The sequence below is a fragment of the Microplitis demolitor genome, chromosome 2, assembly GCF_026212275.2.
Source record: "Microplitis demolitor isolate Queensland-Clemson2020A chromosome 2, iyMicDemo2.1a, whole genome shotgun sequence".
Classification (NCBI taxonomy): Eukaryota; Metazoa; Arthropoda; class Insecta; order Hymenoptera; family Braconidae; genus Microplitis; species Microplitis demolitor.
In genome coordinates, this window is record NC_068546.1 from 6,995,118 (window position 1) to 7,011,386 (window position 16,269).

General features: G+C 31.4%; 1 protein-coding gene across 1 annotated transcript in view; it reads left to right on the forward strand.

The window, feature by feature from the left end:
* Positions 1–934: 934 nt before the first annotated feature.
* LOC128669073 (putative uncharacterized protein DDB_G0286901) overlaps positions 935–16,269 on the forward strand; it is a gene marked incomplete at its 3' end in the record, with an annotated part of 55,010 nt that continues 39,675 nt past the window's right edge. The window contains exons 1-2 of the mRNA XM_053743257.1: positions 935–975; positions 1,413–1,611. Of these exons, the coding sequence (XP_053599232.1) occupies positions 935–975; positions 1,413–1,611 (240 nt within the window). The remainder of the gene's footprint in view (positions 976–1,412; positions 1,612–16,269) is intronic.

The window sequence follows — 16,269 nt, forward strand, 5'->3', positions numbered from 1 at the left end:
AAATAAACGATTCATATATGTTGATTACATTTCATCAAATATATTTGCCGTGCAAGAAAAACATATGTGACATATGTTTTGACTACATAAGAAATATATTTATTATATACAAAACACGGCCAAAAGTTATGTATTTGAAATATATTTATTTTATATGTAAAATAGATGTAAAATATATGTACGTATATTTCATATACATTCTAATTATATTTTTTTTTATTTTTAATTTATATGCCACATATATTTCACATACATCATGAAATATACTTTTTAAATATTTTATTTCCATGGTGGTTAAATTTATGGCCTACGCGAAATTTATAAATAAGGGTGCAAATTTCGACCTGTTGTTGGCTGCATTAAAGCTCCTGGCTACAATATTGGATCTTTTCTACATCAATTATTAACTCCATTACTTGACACGTGTGAATTTAACATTAAAAATTCGACAGAGTTTGTGAAATTCATAAATACAGTGACTATACCAAAAAACTATGTCTTCGTTTCTTTCGATGGAGTTGCACTTTTTACTAACATTCTGAAATTACTTTTTATACAAACTATTAATGAAAATTGGGGCAACATATCAAAAATGATTACAATTAAAAAAGAAATCCTAACTGAACTGGTTACTTGCTGTTTCGAGATAAGTTATTTTAGTTTTCAAACCAAATTTTATATACAAGTGGATGGAACTAGCATGGATGGTCCAGCTAGTCCAGCAATAGCGAATGTGGTTATGAAATATGTATTAGAGAGAGTTTGAAAGACATTGCCCTTTAAAGTACCTTTTCTTAAAATTACATGTTGATGAAACGTTCTTAGTTGTCCCTGAAACTGAACTTAATAGCTTGCTTCAGTATTGTAATAACATCCATGTAAAAATACGATTCATAATGGAAGTTGGAAAACAGAATAAACTAGCTTTTTTAGAATGGTATCACGTCCACCAAATAGCAGTTCAATAACTAACTGGTACTCTAAACCGACAAACTCAGGTAGATTACTCAATTTTAACTCTAATCATCCCGTATCTCAAAAACAGGAGTCATATTGGGATTATTACATAGAGCAATTAACCTTAGTCATGAGAAATTCCATTCTGAAAATACTACTAGAGTAAAATCAATTCTAAAAAAGAACAACTCTCCTTCAGCCTTCATTGGAATATGTATAAATAAGTTTAATAGCAACCAAAGTCGGAGTAATAATAATAAGAATAAAAAGAAATTTTATTATTTCAAATTTCTATGTATAAAAAGTTTATCATTCCATATCTCTAATTTTTTTATTGGCTCTGACTGAAGACCAGTTTTCTATAATATGAAGACAGTGGGCTTACTATATATTCAGTGGAAAGATGAAATTGATTTCTTAATGCAGTCAGAACTAATTAATAAAATTTCGTGTAGCTGCGGTAAATCATATATTGGCCAAACTAAACAATTGCTAGGAGAAATATTATGCCAACATAAATCTGATTGGAAACCTACGCATATTAATAAACTAGAACAGATGGCATTAGAAAAACACCATTTAGAAATAGGTCATGATTTTGAGTTTAGTAATACAACTGTTCTAGATATGGAAAGTAATCGTTTAAAAAGAACTGTAAGTGAAATGGTATTTATTTATTTGAACGATACGGTTAACTTAAAAATAGATAGGAATAATTTTACTTGTCTATATGATAATCTATTGAATTCATATCGTAGAATTAAATGAAATAATTTTAAAGTTTGAATAATTTGTATTTCTTCAGTCACAAGCTTAATCAGTTTGAAAACTTTCGTGCATTTCTACTACGTCCGGGAGCTGCCGAGCTCGCTACTGATTTCAAGGTCAGAATAGTGCCAGGTCACTCATTATTTAGGCCCTGTATATACAAGTTCTTACTCATGACCGTGTCAAGCCAGAATGAGAGCCCCGCTATTTGCCGACCAATCAGGAAAATCGGTGGCTAACTACATCTTGTTGGCACGCTTTTAAGCCAATAGGAAAATTCGCTGGTGCAGTCATGCTGCATATATTACTACTGAGCAGCAACGATAGGAGACGACGCCGCCATGACTATCATTCTACCTCGAGAAGTCTTACGTATCGCCACGCGCTTTACTATTGCTTTGAATCTAATTGGGTATTAATAATTATTCTTGTAATATAATTTCGCTGAACTTACGCTTACATATTCTCAATAATTAGCTAGTATATCAAGGCTACTAATTATTGAGTATATATATTGATTGTTGCTCGCGTCTAATTAATTAGTAAATTAATTACCGCGTGTTGAAACGTTACTGGCCACGTGTCGAGTCTATATACGTGATTTTTGTATAGTTGCATTCACTATCGGGTATAATACAAGTCGCATTCGCTATTAAGTATTTTTTCTCACAGTTTCTCCATGTAAATATTGTAAATAAGCCAGCTAATTTATTTATCTATAAAATTTGTGTTAATTTTAAATATTGAATCGACCACACCTACACCAGAATCCTTTTGTGCATTCACTCACTTTACAGTATTAATGAATTTTAAATTGAGATTAATTTTTGAAAATTTTTGATAATTTTTAAAGTTTCAAGTTTTAAATTTTTTGTGCACATTACCTTTGGTGTATCTGGATTTCTCGTATTCTTGAAATTGTTTATCCGCTCACGTAGGAGTATTTTTAAATCCATGGAAATAAAAAAATCATACCATCCTCGTAACTTTTTTTTTTATTTTAATCTTACTAAGAACCCAGACTCATCAGAAAAATAGTCGTATGTGTATTTCTCTATCAAGAAGCACGGGTTATGAGTTCACGGCCCTAGAAGGATTAAAATCGATCTGCTTACTAGTAGTGTACGATTGACATCCTCTCTGACCATCAATCGAAAATTATATGTAGCCGAATCACAGGACCGATACTGAGCGACCCTATACAGTGTATTCCTTAAGGTAAGGATAGGTAATCTATATAGCGGATGATAACTTGTTTCGACATCAGATCATAGATGGTACTAAAACCGTACATTATCATGTTGGAATTTGATGGACCTAAGAAATTAGCGAGGAAAGAATGGTCATGTTTTCGTATTATAACAGATAAATCTATTTATCTGTTACAATACTACTATATCTCAGTTCAATTAGTATTTGCTCAGTGAAATTATTTGTAGTTGTTAACCACTTATTAAGAGATTTATATTACCCAAAATAAATTCTTTGTCTTTACTTAAGTATTGGACAATTACTCCATGGGGCCAACTTGATTATTTAGGACAGTAAGCATTTAGAGAAGCTTTCTGTTCGCGGCTACATTAAATGAAATTGACTAAGTTGTTAATAATTTAGTGACAAAAAAATAAATAGGAATATTGAGTCAAGTTAACTGTGGAGAGATTGAGTTAAATATTTTCTCATCATTTTCACGTTTACAATAAGTTGCATCGCTTCACTCGACTCACCTTTTCGATCGTGCATTAACAAAACAACGTGTCGGTGAAAATATCATGACATGCTATACTTTGGGTTGGTACTGAGACGAGCAAAAATATATCGCTAGGTTGAGAACGAGAAAGACAATTGATTGACAAGTGATTTCTCATAGTGATTTATGCTGAGACACGGTAAAATGCTCGTGAGCTCTCACGATGAGTATCGGTGATCTCTTCCGGTGATTCGTGGTAAAATCGAAGTAGAATCACGGTGATTCACGTCAATCTACGGTGAATAACGGTGATGTTTCATAATCGAGCAATGGAGATCTACCACGGTGAATTATCGTAAAATTAAGAAATTCCAATGTAAAGATTAACCATTAGTCCACATGCTGCTACTGCCTAGCTTATTTTCTTAGAACAAAAACCAATAGAAAAATTTTTTGGTAGATAAAGTAAATATTGAAGAGGGGAAAGCCATCGGTGCTAGGCAGCAGCAACGGGAATAGTTCAGTGCTTGCCACGATTGCGCCCGGCCACTTGTGGTGCCCTTGGTAAGAAATATGTTTCAGAACTGTTATATTCCAAATTTGAAAGCAAATCTGACACGGCTACTTACACGCAAAAAAATAAATTATAAATTTTATTAGAATTTTCAATTCATTTTTATTGTTTGAACAATAAACTGGCATCAAAGAAGGGAATTCATAAATAATATAATATTGAAAGCGAAAAAGTAGAAAAATGATTCTCTAAAATATATTGGTATGAAAAAAAAAAATAGTCACTTTTGGTCTTTAAAATTTATTGTTTTAAATGATAAAATACGTCATCTTGCCATATAGATAAAGCCGCGCATCAGTAATACTTTAGGTTAATTTATTCACATACATTAAAAGCTTACAAACACAAGTAAAATATTATGGTTTCAAACTATAAAAACTGATGCGCTTGAAATATACTTTTTGACAATTTGAAAAAAGTAATAATTATATACCGTTGTACATAAAATCAACTGTTCGACATTGAAAATTTTATTTATCATACTGAATGTTTTTTACTTTTTTATTATAAACTTAAATGTTCCAAACATCGAAAGTTGAAGCTGAAACGTTAAATTATTATAATTCCATTTTTTTATCTATCAAACAGTAAATTCTATTACTTGTAACATGATTTATTTACATATAAACTTTAAATTTCAATATTTAAATTAAGATTTTTATAATATATTCAATAAAACCACGAAATTACTGTTTGAAATGATATCAAGTCGTGACTACATTCTAAATTTTTAGCTATCAATTACGAATTTTTATAATTCATTTTTTTGCGTGTAACTGTTATTCGACAGAGTATCAAGTATTTTTTTGATAGTAACATAGTATACTTTATATAACATTATGAAATCAATATTTATTATCAATGTCTCCAAGAATAATTTTTCTTTGAAATTGACCTTACATTGTTCGAAAAATAATTTTTCGAACTTGACGCGTCCATTTTTTGAAAGGAGATTACATTTTTTCGACTTATAATAATATACTAGAAGTGATAATAAAAGTAATAAAAACCACGGTGATTCACAATAAATCAGAGTCACATTGTTGAGAGCTCTCACGGTGATTTACTGTAGATTAAAACCACTAGAGGACGATTCACGTTGATTTTCTGCGATACACCGCGATTTACCATAATTCACGGCGCTTGACTGTGATTGACGATAAATCACCGTAAATCAAGACCACCACGGTTAACATACATATTTATTTTTTATTCTTTTCCAGGTAGTGATTATCAGTATAATTGTGTACCATTACTGAAAATATGGCGGAGGATATTGCAAGTATTCGAACGACGCGATCAGCATCAATATGTGTATACGATGTATTGGACGTAAAACCATCGATAGGGAGTGTATTATCAGTGAGTGCGGACATAAATTTGCATAAAAAAGAATTAGATCAAGAATGTGGAAATAAAATATTAGAAAGAAAAACTACTTCAACGCAAAGACACAAAAGAGCAATGAGGTCTCAAAGTGCCAAAATGTCAAATAGTCATAAAAGTAGTCGACCAAACAATTCTTCTCGAGGTATGAATAATTATATTTTTATTACAATCTATTCAACACATTACATCTTTCAAGAATAAATAAGAGTACCAAACCAAAAACGTTATCGTATCTTGTGTTCAAAGGAAGGGGTTCTGATAGACTTATGATGTCATTTCAAGTTTATCGGAATTGATACCTTTATACATTACTTATTGTACAATAATAACAATTATAAACAATGAGTAGAATTGCTGGGACCGAGAGAATTAAAAAATGTTTAATTATAAAAATATGAATGACGTCTTTATTTATTGTATTATAAATGATGCGCAATTAAATAGTTGATTTAATTATATTAATGAGTGTAGGAAGTATTTTAATGATTTAATTAGTTCAAAATTATTTTTATGAGTTCACTGAGTCTAATAAATTAATTGAGATGAGTACAATTGCAGGTATATCTATCTATATGTAAAACCTGGTAGGTATTACGTGGTTGTAAATCACCGGCACTAAGTTTTATTATTTATTGAGTACTCACACTAAATTTGATGAATAGTTAAATAAAATAAAGAGTAATCAGACCACTGGAGATAATTGTAGTATTATTTAAGTAAGTAAATTTAAATATTATATACCCTGGTGGATTTGAATCACAGTAGAAAAACCGTGGAAGTGTAAGCATCGTGGATCCACGGTGGGCTTGTGCCATTTAACCACCATGTATACATGGTGTTCACACGATGTACCCACACGGAAATACATAAATGCGGAAAATATATGCAAACATATATGTATTATATATGTCACATATATAAAAATATATGTTACTCATATAAAATGTATATTCCGACATATTTTTTATTTTTGCGCCAAAATATATTTTAAGTTATATAAAAAAATATATATTTTGATAATTGTAAAATATATACCTACGTATATGCTTACGTATCTTTAGACATTTATATAAGAATATAAAAGACATATATGCATACATATAAGTATATATATATGCAGAGATAAATGCGTACATATATGTTGGCATATACATAGACATATATGTCAACGTATATATAGCCATATATGTTTACATATATGTCTACATAAATTGGTACAGGAAACCGTTTGGGAATTTGAATCAGAAAAGGATTTCTCAGTGTAGGGCTTATTAATCATTAAAGAAAAATAATTTGGTTTGCCCGAGCTTGGAATCGAACCCAGACCAATTCGTTCTCACGCGAGTACTCTGCAGTTGAGCTACCAGGCCTTGTGCCGAACAGGATTCAATTTGTTTATATCAATTCAGTTACGCCATCTATTACCCAGCGGCATTTGTGAAATGATTTATATACATGCTTTTCATCAGACATACGTCTGTCATATATTTGTAAACGTATAGTAGAATATTTTTAAAAATTTTTCCTCAATTCATTATTAAATTTAAAATATATATCTGACATACATTTCACGTATATGTTTACATATATATTTACATATACATCGACATATATATTTGTTTATATGCCAGCATATAGATTCATATATATGTTTTCATATGTGTTGACATGCATGTAGACGTATATGTCTGCATATATGTGCACATATACCGAGAAATATATGTTTATATATATCTGCATATATGTCAACATATATTTCTCGATCTATGTCTCCATTTATATAGCATCTATTTATAATATATGTATTACATATTTTAAATTTTATGTAAACATTTATGCTTTCATCTATGCATACATTTATCTGAAAATTTAGTTGACATTTTTTTTTTTTGCGCACATATATGTTATATATGTGACATATATGTTGCATATAATTCTCACATTTATATTTTTCCATGCGGGTACCCACCGCGATTCCAGGGTGTAGCCAGCGTGATTAAACGGTATACACACTGGTATTCATATATTATAATACAAATTTTTATAGTTTAATTTCATATAAATACACTAACGCGAAAAATTAAAAGAACGGAAAATTTCCAGAAATTTTTTTGTGATTATTGAAAGGCTGTATCTTCGTGAAATATAAACGTATCAAGATTTAAAAAAAACATTCCATAGCTTGAAATCACTAGTTCCAGTAAATTCTCATCAAATTTTTCCAAAAGCTCCGGCTATTGCGTAAACATGAGAAATATCGCGAGACAAAAATTTTCAAAATTTTTTTTTCTTTGAGATTCCACTGGTCGTGGAAACATTTTTTTAGCTACGCCAATGCATAGGTCGTTTAGCAAATTTATTCAGCTTTAATTTTGTTTTTTTTTTTTTTTTTCACCTTGTAGGGCAATTTGTCGCAGAGAAATCAGCCTACAAACGAAAAAGGATCCGTTTCGGTTTGATCATCGATATCGCAGCTACCAATAATCGCACGCTAAATCGAAGGGTGGCGTTAAAAACGAATAAGCCCTCTTCAAGACACCTTCATTATTTTTCGGAAAAATCGTTTTTTTTTTATTTTTAACATCCATTACAATTAAGTACAAAAAAATGACTTTTTTTGGGTTTTCAGTGAATCAACCACTATTTTGTAAATATCGATGAAAAGACGAATGTTGCCAGGTAAATTTTTAGCTCAATGTCCCCCCAAAAGCCCGGTAAATTTTATAATCGATCCATCGAACCGTTTTTCGGGGGCGATAGATCAAAGTTTTGCCAAACAATTAAAGGAACTAGTTTTGTTCCTTTATTTTTGCAATCATCATCAAAATGAAAAAATAATTTTTTGTTCGATTTTTATTGCATTTTTGCGTTGTTTACTCAGTAAATGTGGGGGAAAGAAAAAAAAAACAAAAAATTTCCAATAATGTCGAAAGAGTCAAAGAAAACAAAAAAAATTAAAATCTATTTTTGAGATGGAATTTTTTTTTTTACATTTTTGGAAATTTTTCTCTTCTGAACCTCACATTTACTGAGTAACCGACGCAAAAATGCAATAAAAGTCTAACACAAAATTATTTTTTCGTTTCGATGATGTTTACACAAGTAAAGGAATAAAATCTGTTCCTTTAATTGCTTAGGAAAACTTTAATCGATCGCCACCAAAAAGCGATTCGATAGGTCAATTAAAAAATTTATAGAGTTTTCAGAGATAAATTGAGCTAAAAAATTACTTGGCAACATTAGTCATTTCATTGATATTTACAAAGTCGTGACTGATTTACTGAAAAACCACAAATAGTCATTTTTTTGTACTTACTTCTAATGGGTGTTAAAAATAAGATAATCGGTCTGTCGGTTGACCCTGCGAGCCAGCCCTAAAACTTCCCGCATATTTCGAGCTCCTTAAACTCAAAAACTTGTTGTAAATACATTTTCGAGCTCTTCAAGCTCGAAAATACTTTTGTATCTTTTTGTTTTCGAAAATAAAAACATTTTTACGATTTTTTCTCAAACGATATCTCCCGAACAAATAAACCGATTAAGACTGTTAAGGTGGCAATCAACGCGTTTTATTGAGTCCTACAACTGATCAGATTTTGAAATTGATTTATTGAGTCGTTTTTGAAAAATTTTGAGAATACTAAAAAAATTTTTTTTTTTAATTCTTTCGACAACGGTTTTTCTTGAACGAATTAACCGATTTTTATGTTTGAGGTGGCATTCGACGCGGCTTATGGAACTTCAAAGCCCAGTTGATTTTAGAATTAATCCATCGAGCACATAAAAAGTTTTAAAAAGAAAAACATTTTTGAAAAAAATTTATTTTTGGAATATCTCTGAACAAGCCCTGCCGATCAAACTCAATTTTTTTCAGCTTCTAGATATTGACAAGCCGCGTCGAATGACACTTTGAAAATCAAAATCGGTTCATCCGTTCAAAAGTTACAGATATTTACATGCATACATACGTACGTACATACATATATACATACACTCGGATATCATCGTGAAATTAGTCAGGATAGCTTCCTAGAATCTCAAAACGTTAAGATCTCTTAGAAATTCGATTTTCGAAAGTCGGACTGAAACCAATAACTTCCCGAATATTTGAAAATTTGCAATTTTCTTGGCGGAAAGTTAAAAATCTGGGCGTCAGTTGGCCCCAAAACTTCCCGCTGTTTTTGACCTCAATGAGCTCGAAAACATTAGTGTAGATATATTTTCGAGCTTTTCGAGCTCGAAAATGCTATCACATGCAATTGTTTTTTTACTGTTAGCGGGAAATAAATCCCCTCTTCCCTTTTTTTATTGTTTAGTTTATTAATTAAATATCTAAATTATCTGGAAATAAAATTGGATTAGTATTTTAGTTTAAATTAATTACTGAGAAGGGTGAATGGGTGAAATAGGTATCAGTCAATAAAAGTCGTGATTTGGGTATCAAAACGAAGAATATATTCTGACCCAAAAAAAAAATTAGGGAATGCACTACGGCATAAAACCCTTCGAAGATGTTACAATGAGAAATACGAGGATATTGATATAAGAAGAATGATGATAACTCGTTGAACAATTGATACAAGAACAATGTAGATATATGTGTGTATGTATGCGGGTGTATGTAATATGTATGTATGAGCGTAAGCAGTTAGATATTATTCGATGCGAGATCGTCGTATTTAGTTTGTAAAAATTGTATGAAAAATATACTCGTCTGTATATAAGCAAATGAAGACCCAATTGTCCGCTGCGGGACAATTAGATAGTACTTGGTACTAAAGATCGAGTGATCGATGAAAGCTTTTGAGTGTGCACACTTGCGTCGTCACGTGATGGTATATGTATATGTGCAGAGGCGAAATTACCTATGAATCAGATCGGTCTTACGATTTGAATCGTGCAGAATGCTGATGTATTGAAATTCGCGCGAAAGAGAATGGAAGTTCAATTATATTGCCGACAGACAATATGATGCGACTAGTCGTTAATCTGAGTGATGTTTATATTAAATTTATTGAATTAGATTACTTGGTTATGTAGTGTGACAGAGACGAATGTTCAACTGCAGTTATTTGAATCTGAACAATTAGAACTGATCGATCATTGGTTGGCGACGAGGCCGTTACTTGAATGTATGTTGAATTTAGGTATTTGATCACGGAAGGACAATTTAAGTATAATGATAATGAACGAACGCGGGCAAATATCAATTAAAGATACACTGAATGCTTAATAAGAATGAGTGGTATATAATTATTAAATATTCAATATCAATTCGTGTTGTTATTATTTATTATTAATATCGATATTAATATCAAATACCGAACACAATTAAATTAAATATTTAATGAAACACAAATGAATCCCCGGTTAAATGGGTGGGACCCACGCGCAACAGGTTCCGACTTGTTTTTCTTGCGACGTAATAAATGCGCGCTTTGAATATTGACGAAATACGGGTTAATTTCAATGAAATAAGTTCAATTAACATTTGGATGATATCAAGAAATACTTATCTTTCTACGATGGAATTAAATTATAGCGGATGATCAATTTATTAATGAATATGGAATTGTTGGCTTGAGAATTATAGACAGAATGCTTAAAGCGTGTGTGCTCGTTAATAAGACTCGTAGTCAACTGAACAAAAAAGACGCTGTGACACCGGTTCGTTGGTTCGACCGAACGGAAAAATCAGACACCCGAGTGACAGAGATATGCTGAAGGCATAAGTGCGACGATGATACACAGCGAAACCGACGCTACAATGAGCGCGCGCATTCGCGGTGCGACTCGAAGTGGTGATGAATTTAATTAAAGCACCGCCAGATGGTGACTCTATTAATGTTTAAATTTTTTACGTTAATAAGATGACGATTAGCTTAGGATTTCCGTTATCGACGGAACATTTACGATCTTTTCAAGCTCTAACAAGTTACCTGTTATGCTGAAGTTTAAAAATTTAAGAATCGAAAATCATCAATAAAGCGGTTTTTAAAATTGAGTTCCTGATTATGTTCAGTAAAATAAGTGTATTGAGGCAGAAATCAATGTCGGGGATCAAAATCAAGATTTAAATAAATTTTGACTCATGTAAGAAACAATAAAATATGAAATATCCGATAAAAATATTAAAAACTACGTTTTATCGATTTTTTTGTTGATAATATGATTTAAACTAAAAACCAAGTTCGATGACATTACATGATCAAAAGAAACCATAAAAAAGATGAGTTGGTATGATATCAGGCACATTTTAGTACGTTATATTATGATTTATCCGGAAAAAATAACATAAAATGTTATTCTTTTAACTTTTCAACGCCGATATCTTTTGAACTAATCAATCGATCTCGATAGTTGACGTGGCAATCGGGGCGTTTCATTGAATTCTAGAGCTGATTAAAATTTGAAATCGATCGCGTCAGTCGTTTCGAAAATATTTAGAAAAAACCGTTTTTCACCATTTCTTTCTCCCGCGATAACTCTCGAACAAATTATCCGATTTTGATGTTTGAGGTGGCAATCGACGCGTTATATTGAGTACTAGAGCTGATTAGATTTTGAAGTCGATTGTATGAGTCGTTTTTGAGAAATCAATAAAAAACTAAAAAATAAATTTTTTTTTTTTTCGTAATTCGCAAATATTTTCGAGTCTATTTAATCAAATAATCTGAAATTTTTAGAAAAGTTGATGGCCAACAAGCTCTTTCGATTGCCACCTCAACCATCCAAATCGATTCATTAGTTCAAAAATTACAAAGAGTTTACATATATACATACACACACACACATACATAAACACACACACATACACACACTCGGACATCATTCTGAAAATAGTCAGGATAGCTTTCAGGACCTCAAAACGTCGACATCTGATGAAAACTCGATTTTCAAAAATCGGGGTGAAAACAATAACTTCCCGAAATTTCTGAAAATCGTCGATTTTCTTAGCGGGAAGTTAAAAAAGTAAATTAGAGCTGAATAAACTTGCTAAATGACTTTTGCATTGGCTCAGCTGAAAAAAAATTTCCACAGCCCGTGGACTTTCTTAAAGAAAAAAAATAATTTCGAAAATTTTTGGCTCGCGATATTTCTCATGTTTGCGCAATAGCCGTAGCTTTCGGAAAAATCCGATGAAAATGCACCGAAACAAGAGATTTGAAGCGAAAAAATGTTATTTTTTCAATCGCGATACGCTTATTTTTCACAAAGTTACAACTTTGCAAAAATGACTAAAAAATTTCTGAAATTTTTCTTTTCTTTTAATTTTTAATTTGTGCTAGTGTATATAAAGTTACATTATTTTCTATATAATCCTACATATTTATTTTTTAGTCAAAAAACTTAGTTATAATTTTTAATTTTTTATATAATTTTATAAATTTATATAAAATTTTTAATAATTCCATTCTAAAAAATTCTATCTGCAAAATGAACAAATACATAAGAGCATTCTGATGTAGGTGTGGTTGATTCAATAATTAACAATTAACACGAAAATTACATATTAATAAAGTAGATGATTTATTTACAATATTTACACTGAAAAAACTTTGAGAAAAATACTCAATAACGAATGCGACATGTATTATACGCGATGGTGAATGCAACTATACCATATTCACGTATAAAAATTCGACATGTGGTCGGTAGCGGTTAAATACGCGATAATTAATTTATAATTAATTAGATGCAAGCGATGATCATTTTATCCTCAATAAATAGTAGCCTTAATGTATTATCTAATTATTGAGAATAATAAAGCGTAAATTTAGCGGATTTATAACAGAAGAATAATTAATATAAGCGAAGCGGTTTTAATACACGTGGTTGTAAGTGTGACTGCTCGATATAGATTTGTAAGCACGAGGTGAAACGGTTAAACACCAAAGCGAAAACACATGGAATGGCGGCTTCTTCTTCCTCCGTTGCCACTCGGCGACGACGTGTGCAGCATGGCTGCACTAGAGAATTTTCCCATTGGCTTAAACGCGCGCCAACAGGATGTAGTTAGACGCCAATTTTCCTCGTTGCTCGGCTGTTGTTGGGGCTCTCATGCCGACTTGACACGGCCATGAGCTAGAAATCATATGTACCGGGCCCAAATAGACAGTGACCCGGCACTATTCTGACCTTGAAGTCAGTAGCGAGTTCGGCAGCTCCCGGACGTAATGAAATTACACGAAGCTTTTCAAATTGATTAAGCTCGTAACTGAATACTATCTAATAGCAATTTCTGAGTGAGTATCCAGCTGTGAGTATTAAGTGTGTGAATTATGAAGTCTTGTGAAATAATTAAGATACGCCCATTTAACGTAACATAATTCGAAAAAACTGATTTTATAATGACTCATAAATCTCTTAAAGTCGATAAAATTTTTTAATTTATCGCATTCATAAATGTTATGAAGAATACAAACTTTTTAATCATTTTTGGAAATAGGCTAACAAGATCATTAACGGGACAGTTAAGGAAATTTCAAAGTTTCAATAATGAATTTAGTTATAAAAAACCGAGATATCAACTTACAAAATTTTTATTTAAGCTTGAAAAATTTCAACTTCTCATTTATATCGTTGACCAAAACAAGTATTTATTGTCTTTTTATTAGTGGATATACCACTATTGGTTTCGTCAGTATATAAACAATAACATAATTAAATATAACAAAAATAAGAAAACAACCATTTATTTAATGTCTTTGATTCCCTCATGGACTTGGAATCACTGTAAAATCACAATGAAATCACAGTGAGATTATAGTAAAAACATTGTGAGACCATGATGAAATCACGGTGAAATCACCATGATTTTATGCCATTCGATCACCGTAGTTTTATGGTTATCTCACAGTGATTCACCATTACTTTACTGTGAAATCATGATGAAATCACCATTACTTTACTGTGAAATCATGATGAAATCACCATTAATTTACTGTAAACTCGTAGTGAAATCACAGTGAAATCATTACTAAATTACAATGACAAAATGACACAACATCACTGTGAATTCACGATGAAATTATCGTAAATACACCGTAAAATTACGGTGAAAGTGAATTCACTGTGATTTTACAGTGATTCCCAGTCCGCGAGGGTTTTCTTAACTTCAATTTTATCTAAATAAATACAATCAACCTCATCTTTCAAATATGAGATTTAGCAAAGTGGGTAACAGACCAGACCTAAAATTCAAAGGTTTCAGGATCGGAGCCTACAAATCTGAGGATTTTTTTTTTTTTCATAATAAAATTTGTGGATAGATTATTGGACTATGGTGGGTTTACAGTGTAATCACGGTGGTAACATGGCAGAAACTCACTTTGTATCCACGGTGTTTCCACCGAGATTTGAAATCGCCAGAGATAATAATGATTGATTACAACACTTGCACACGTGTTGTTGCATAGAGAGAGCGATGAATAAAATATTGCAGGAACAAACCGGTAATCAATGCTGACGTCAATAGATTTCTGATTTGTTAAAAACGAAGCTATTTAAAGTGAGACCTGTAAGTGCTACCCCAAGTAGCAATACCAGTAATGACTAATAATTCAAATCGTTAGCCGTTACATACTAACAGAAGACGTCTGATTGCACACAAAAATGGCTTAAAGTTTTTTGTAGTTAAAAATTTAAATTAATAAGACAAAGCTAAGGCATAATCTTATCGCAATAACTGCTTAAAAATAATAATCATTTAGCAAAGTAAAAAATTGACTGGCTTATTTGAATCAAACCGAGTTGATACAAAATTTCATTTTCGATAAAATTGAAAGTAATATTTGAACAATTACTCAAGTTAAATGCAATATCTTTTAGTGGGTGAGTGTTTGCCAAATATAGAGCTGGTGGAGTAGCAGTATAATTTCTGCCAATAATCAGTGAAGTTTGAAATCAGTAGACGTAAATCTTTGCTTGTTTTGACAAATGTATAAAAATTGTCAGTGATAGAAAAAATCTCACTATCTGAATTTTGGTTCTTGGTAATTTAATCAAAACCATCGACCAATTATATTTAATAATATTATTGATATTGTATAACTCTTCAAGACAACATGTTCCATAAATGCACATGTATGATAATAGAAATAATAATAACAATAATAATAATAATAACTTGAATCTGCTCCCTAAATCTTCACTCACCAGATCATACCTTTCCCAGCACATCGGTGGGAGAGGTCCACAAAGCTTGGAGTATCTGCATGATCGTTTGATTTTGGGCTTAAAATACGAAGTTCTCCATTTCATTATAAGGCACCAATCTACCCAGCAAAATTCTTCGCTGTTGGAAGGGTAAACCCTCGTATTGAACTCCCACAGGAAGAATTTAATGGTATGATAAATGGAAGTGTACGTATGTTTGTCCTTCAATCACACCTTAACGACTAAAGCGATTTCAATAAAACTTGGAGTAGAGGTACATTTCGTCATAGAAAAAAACATAGGATACCTTTTATGACATCCGCAGTTCCACGAAGGATTTGATTCGATATTTTTATATTATCCATGCATGAATGGGGCATTCCATACCAAATCGGCCACTTTTCGAGGTCATTTCCTCCGATGCTTATGAAATATTTATATGTTTTTGAAACTGATAAAGAACACTTTCATAAATTTTTTCACATTTTTTCGACCAGCCGTTTCTGAGACACCGATTTTTTTCAGAATTCAAGGTTTCTATAATTCAATGCTTATAACTTAACAAAAAATACACCAATCGGGTCGTTTTTTTTAAATCTTTATTTTTAAATTTTTTTTCAAGAAAAAAATACATTTTTATCTTTAATCAATCTCTTCATTGTTTATTTTATGCAGAAAAACAGTTTTTTCAAAATGTAAGCCTCCTTCGATTTTTTTGAAAAAATTCTCAAAA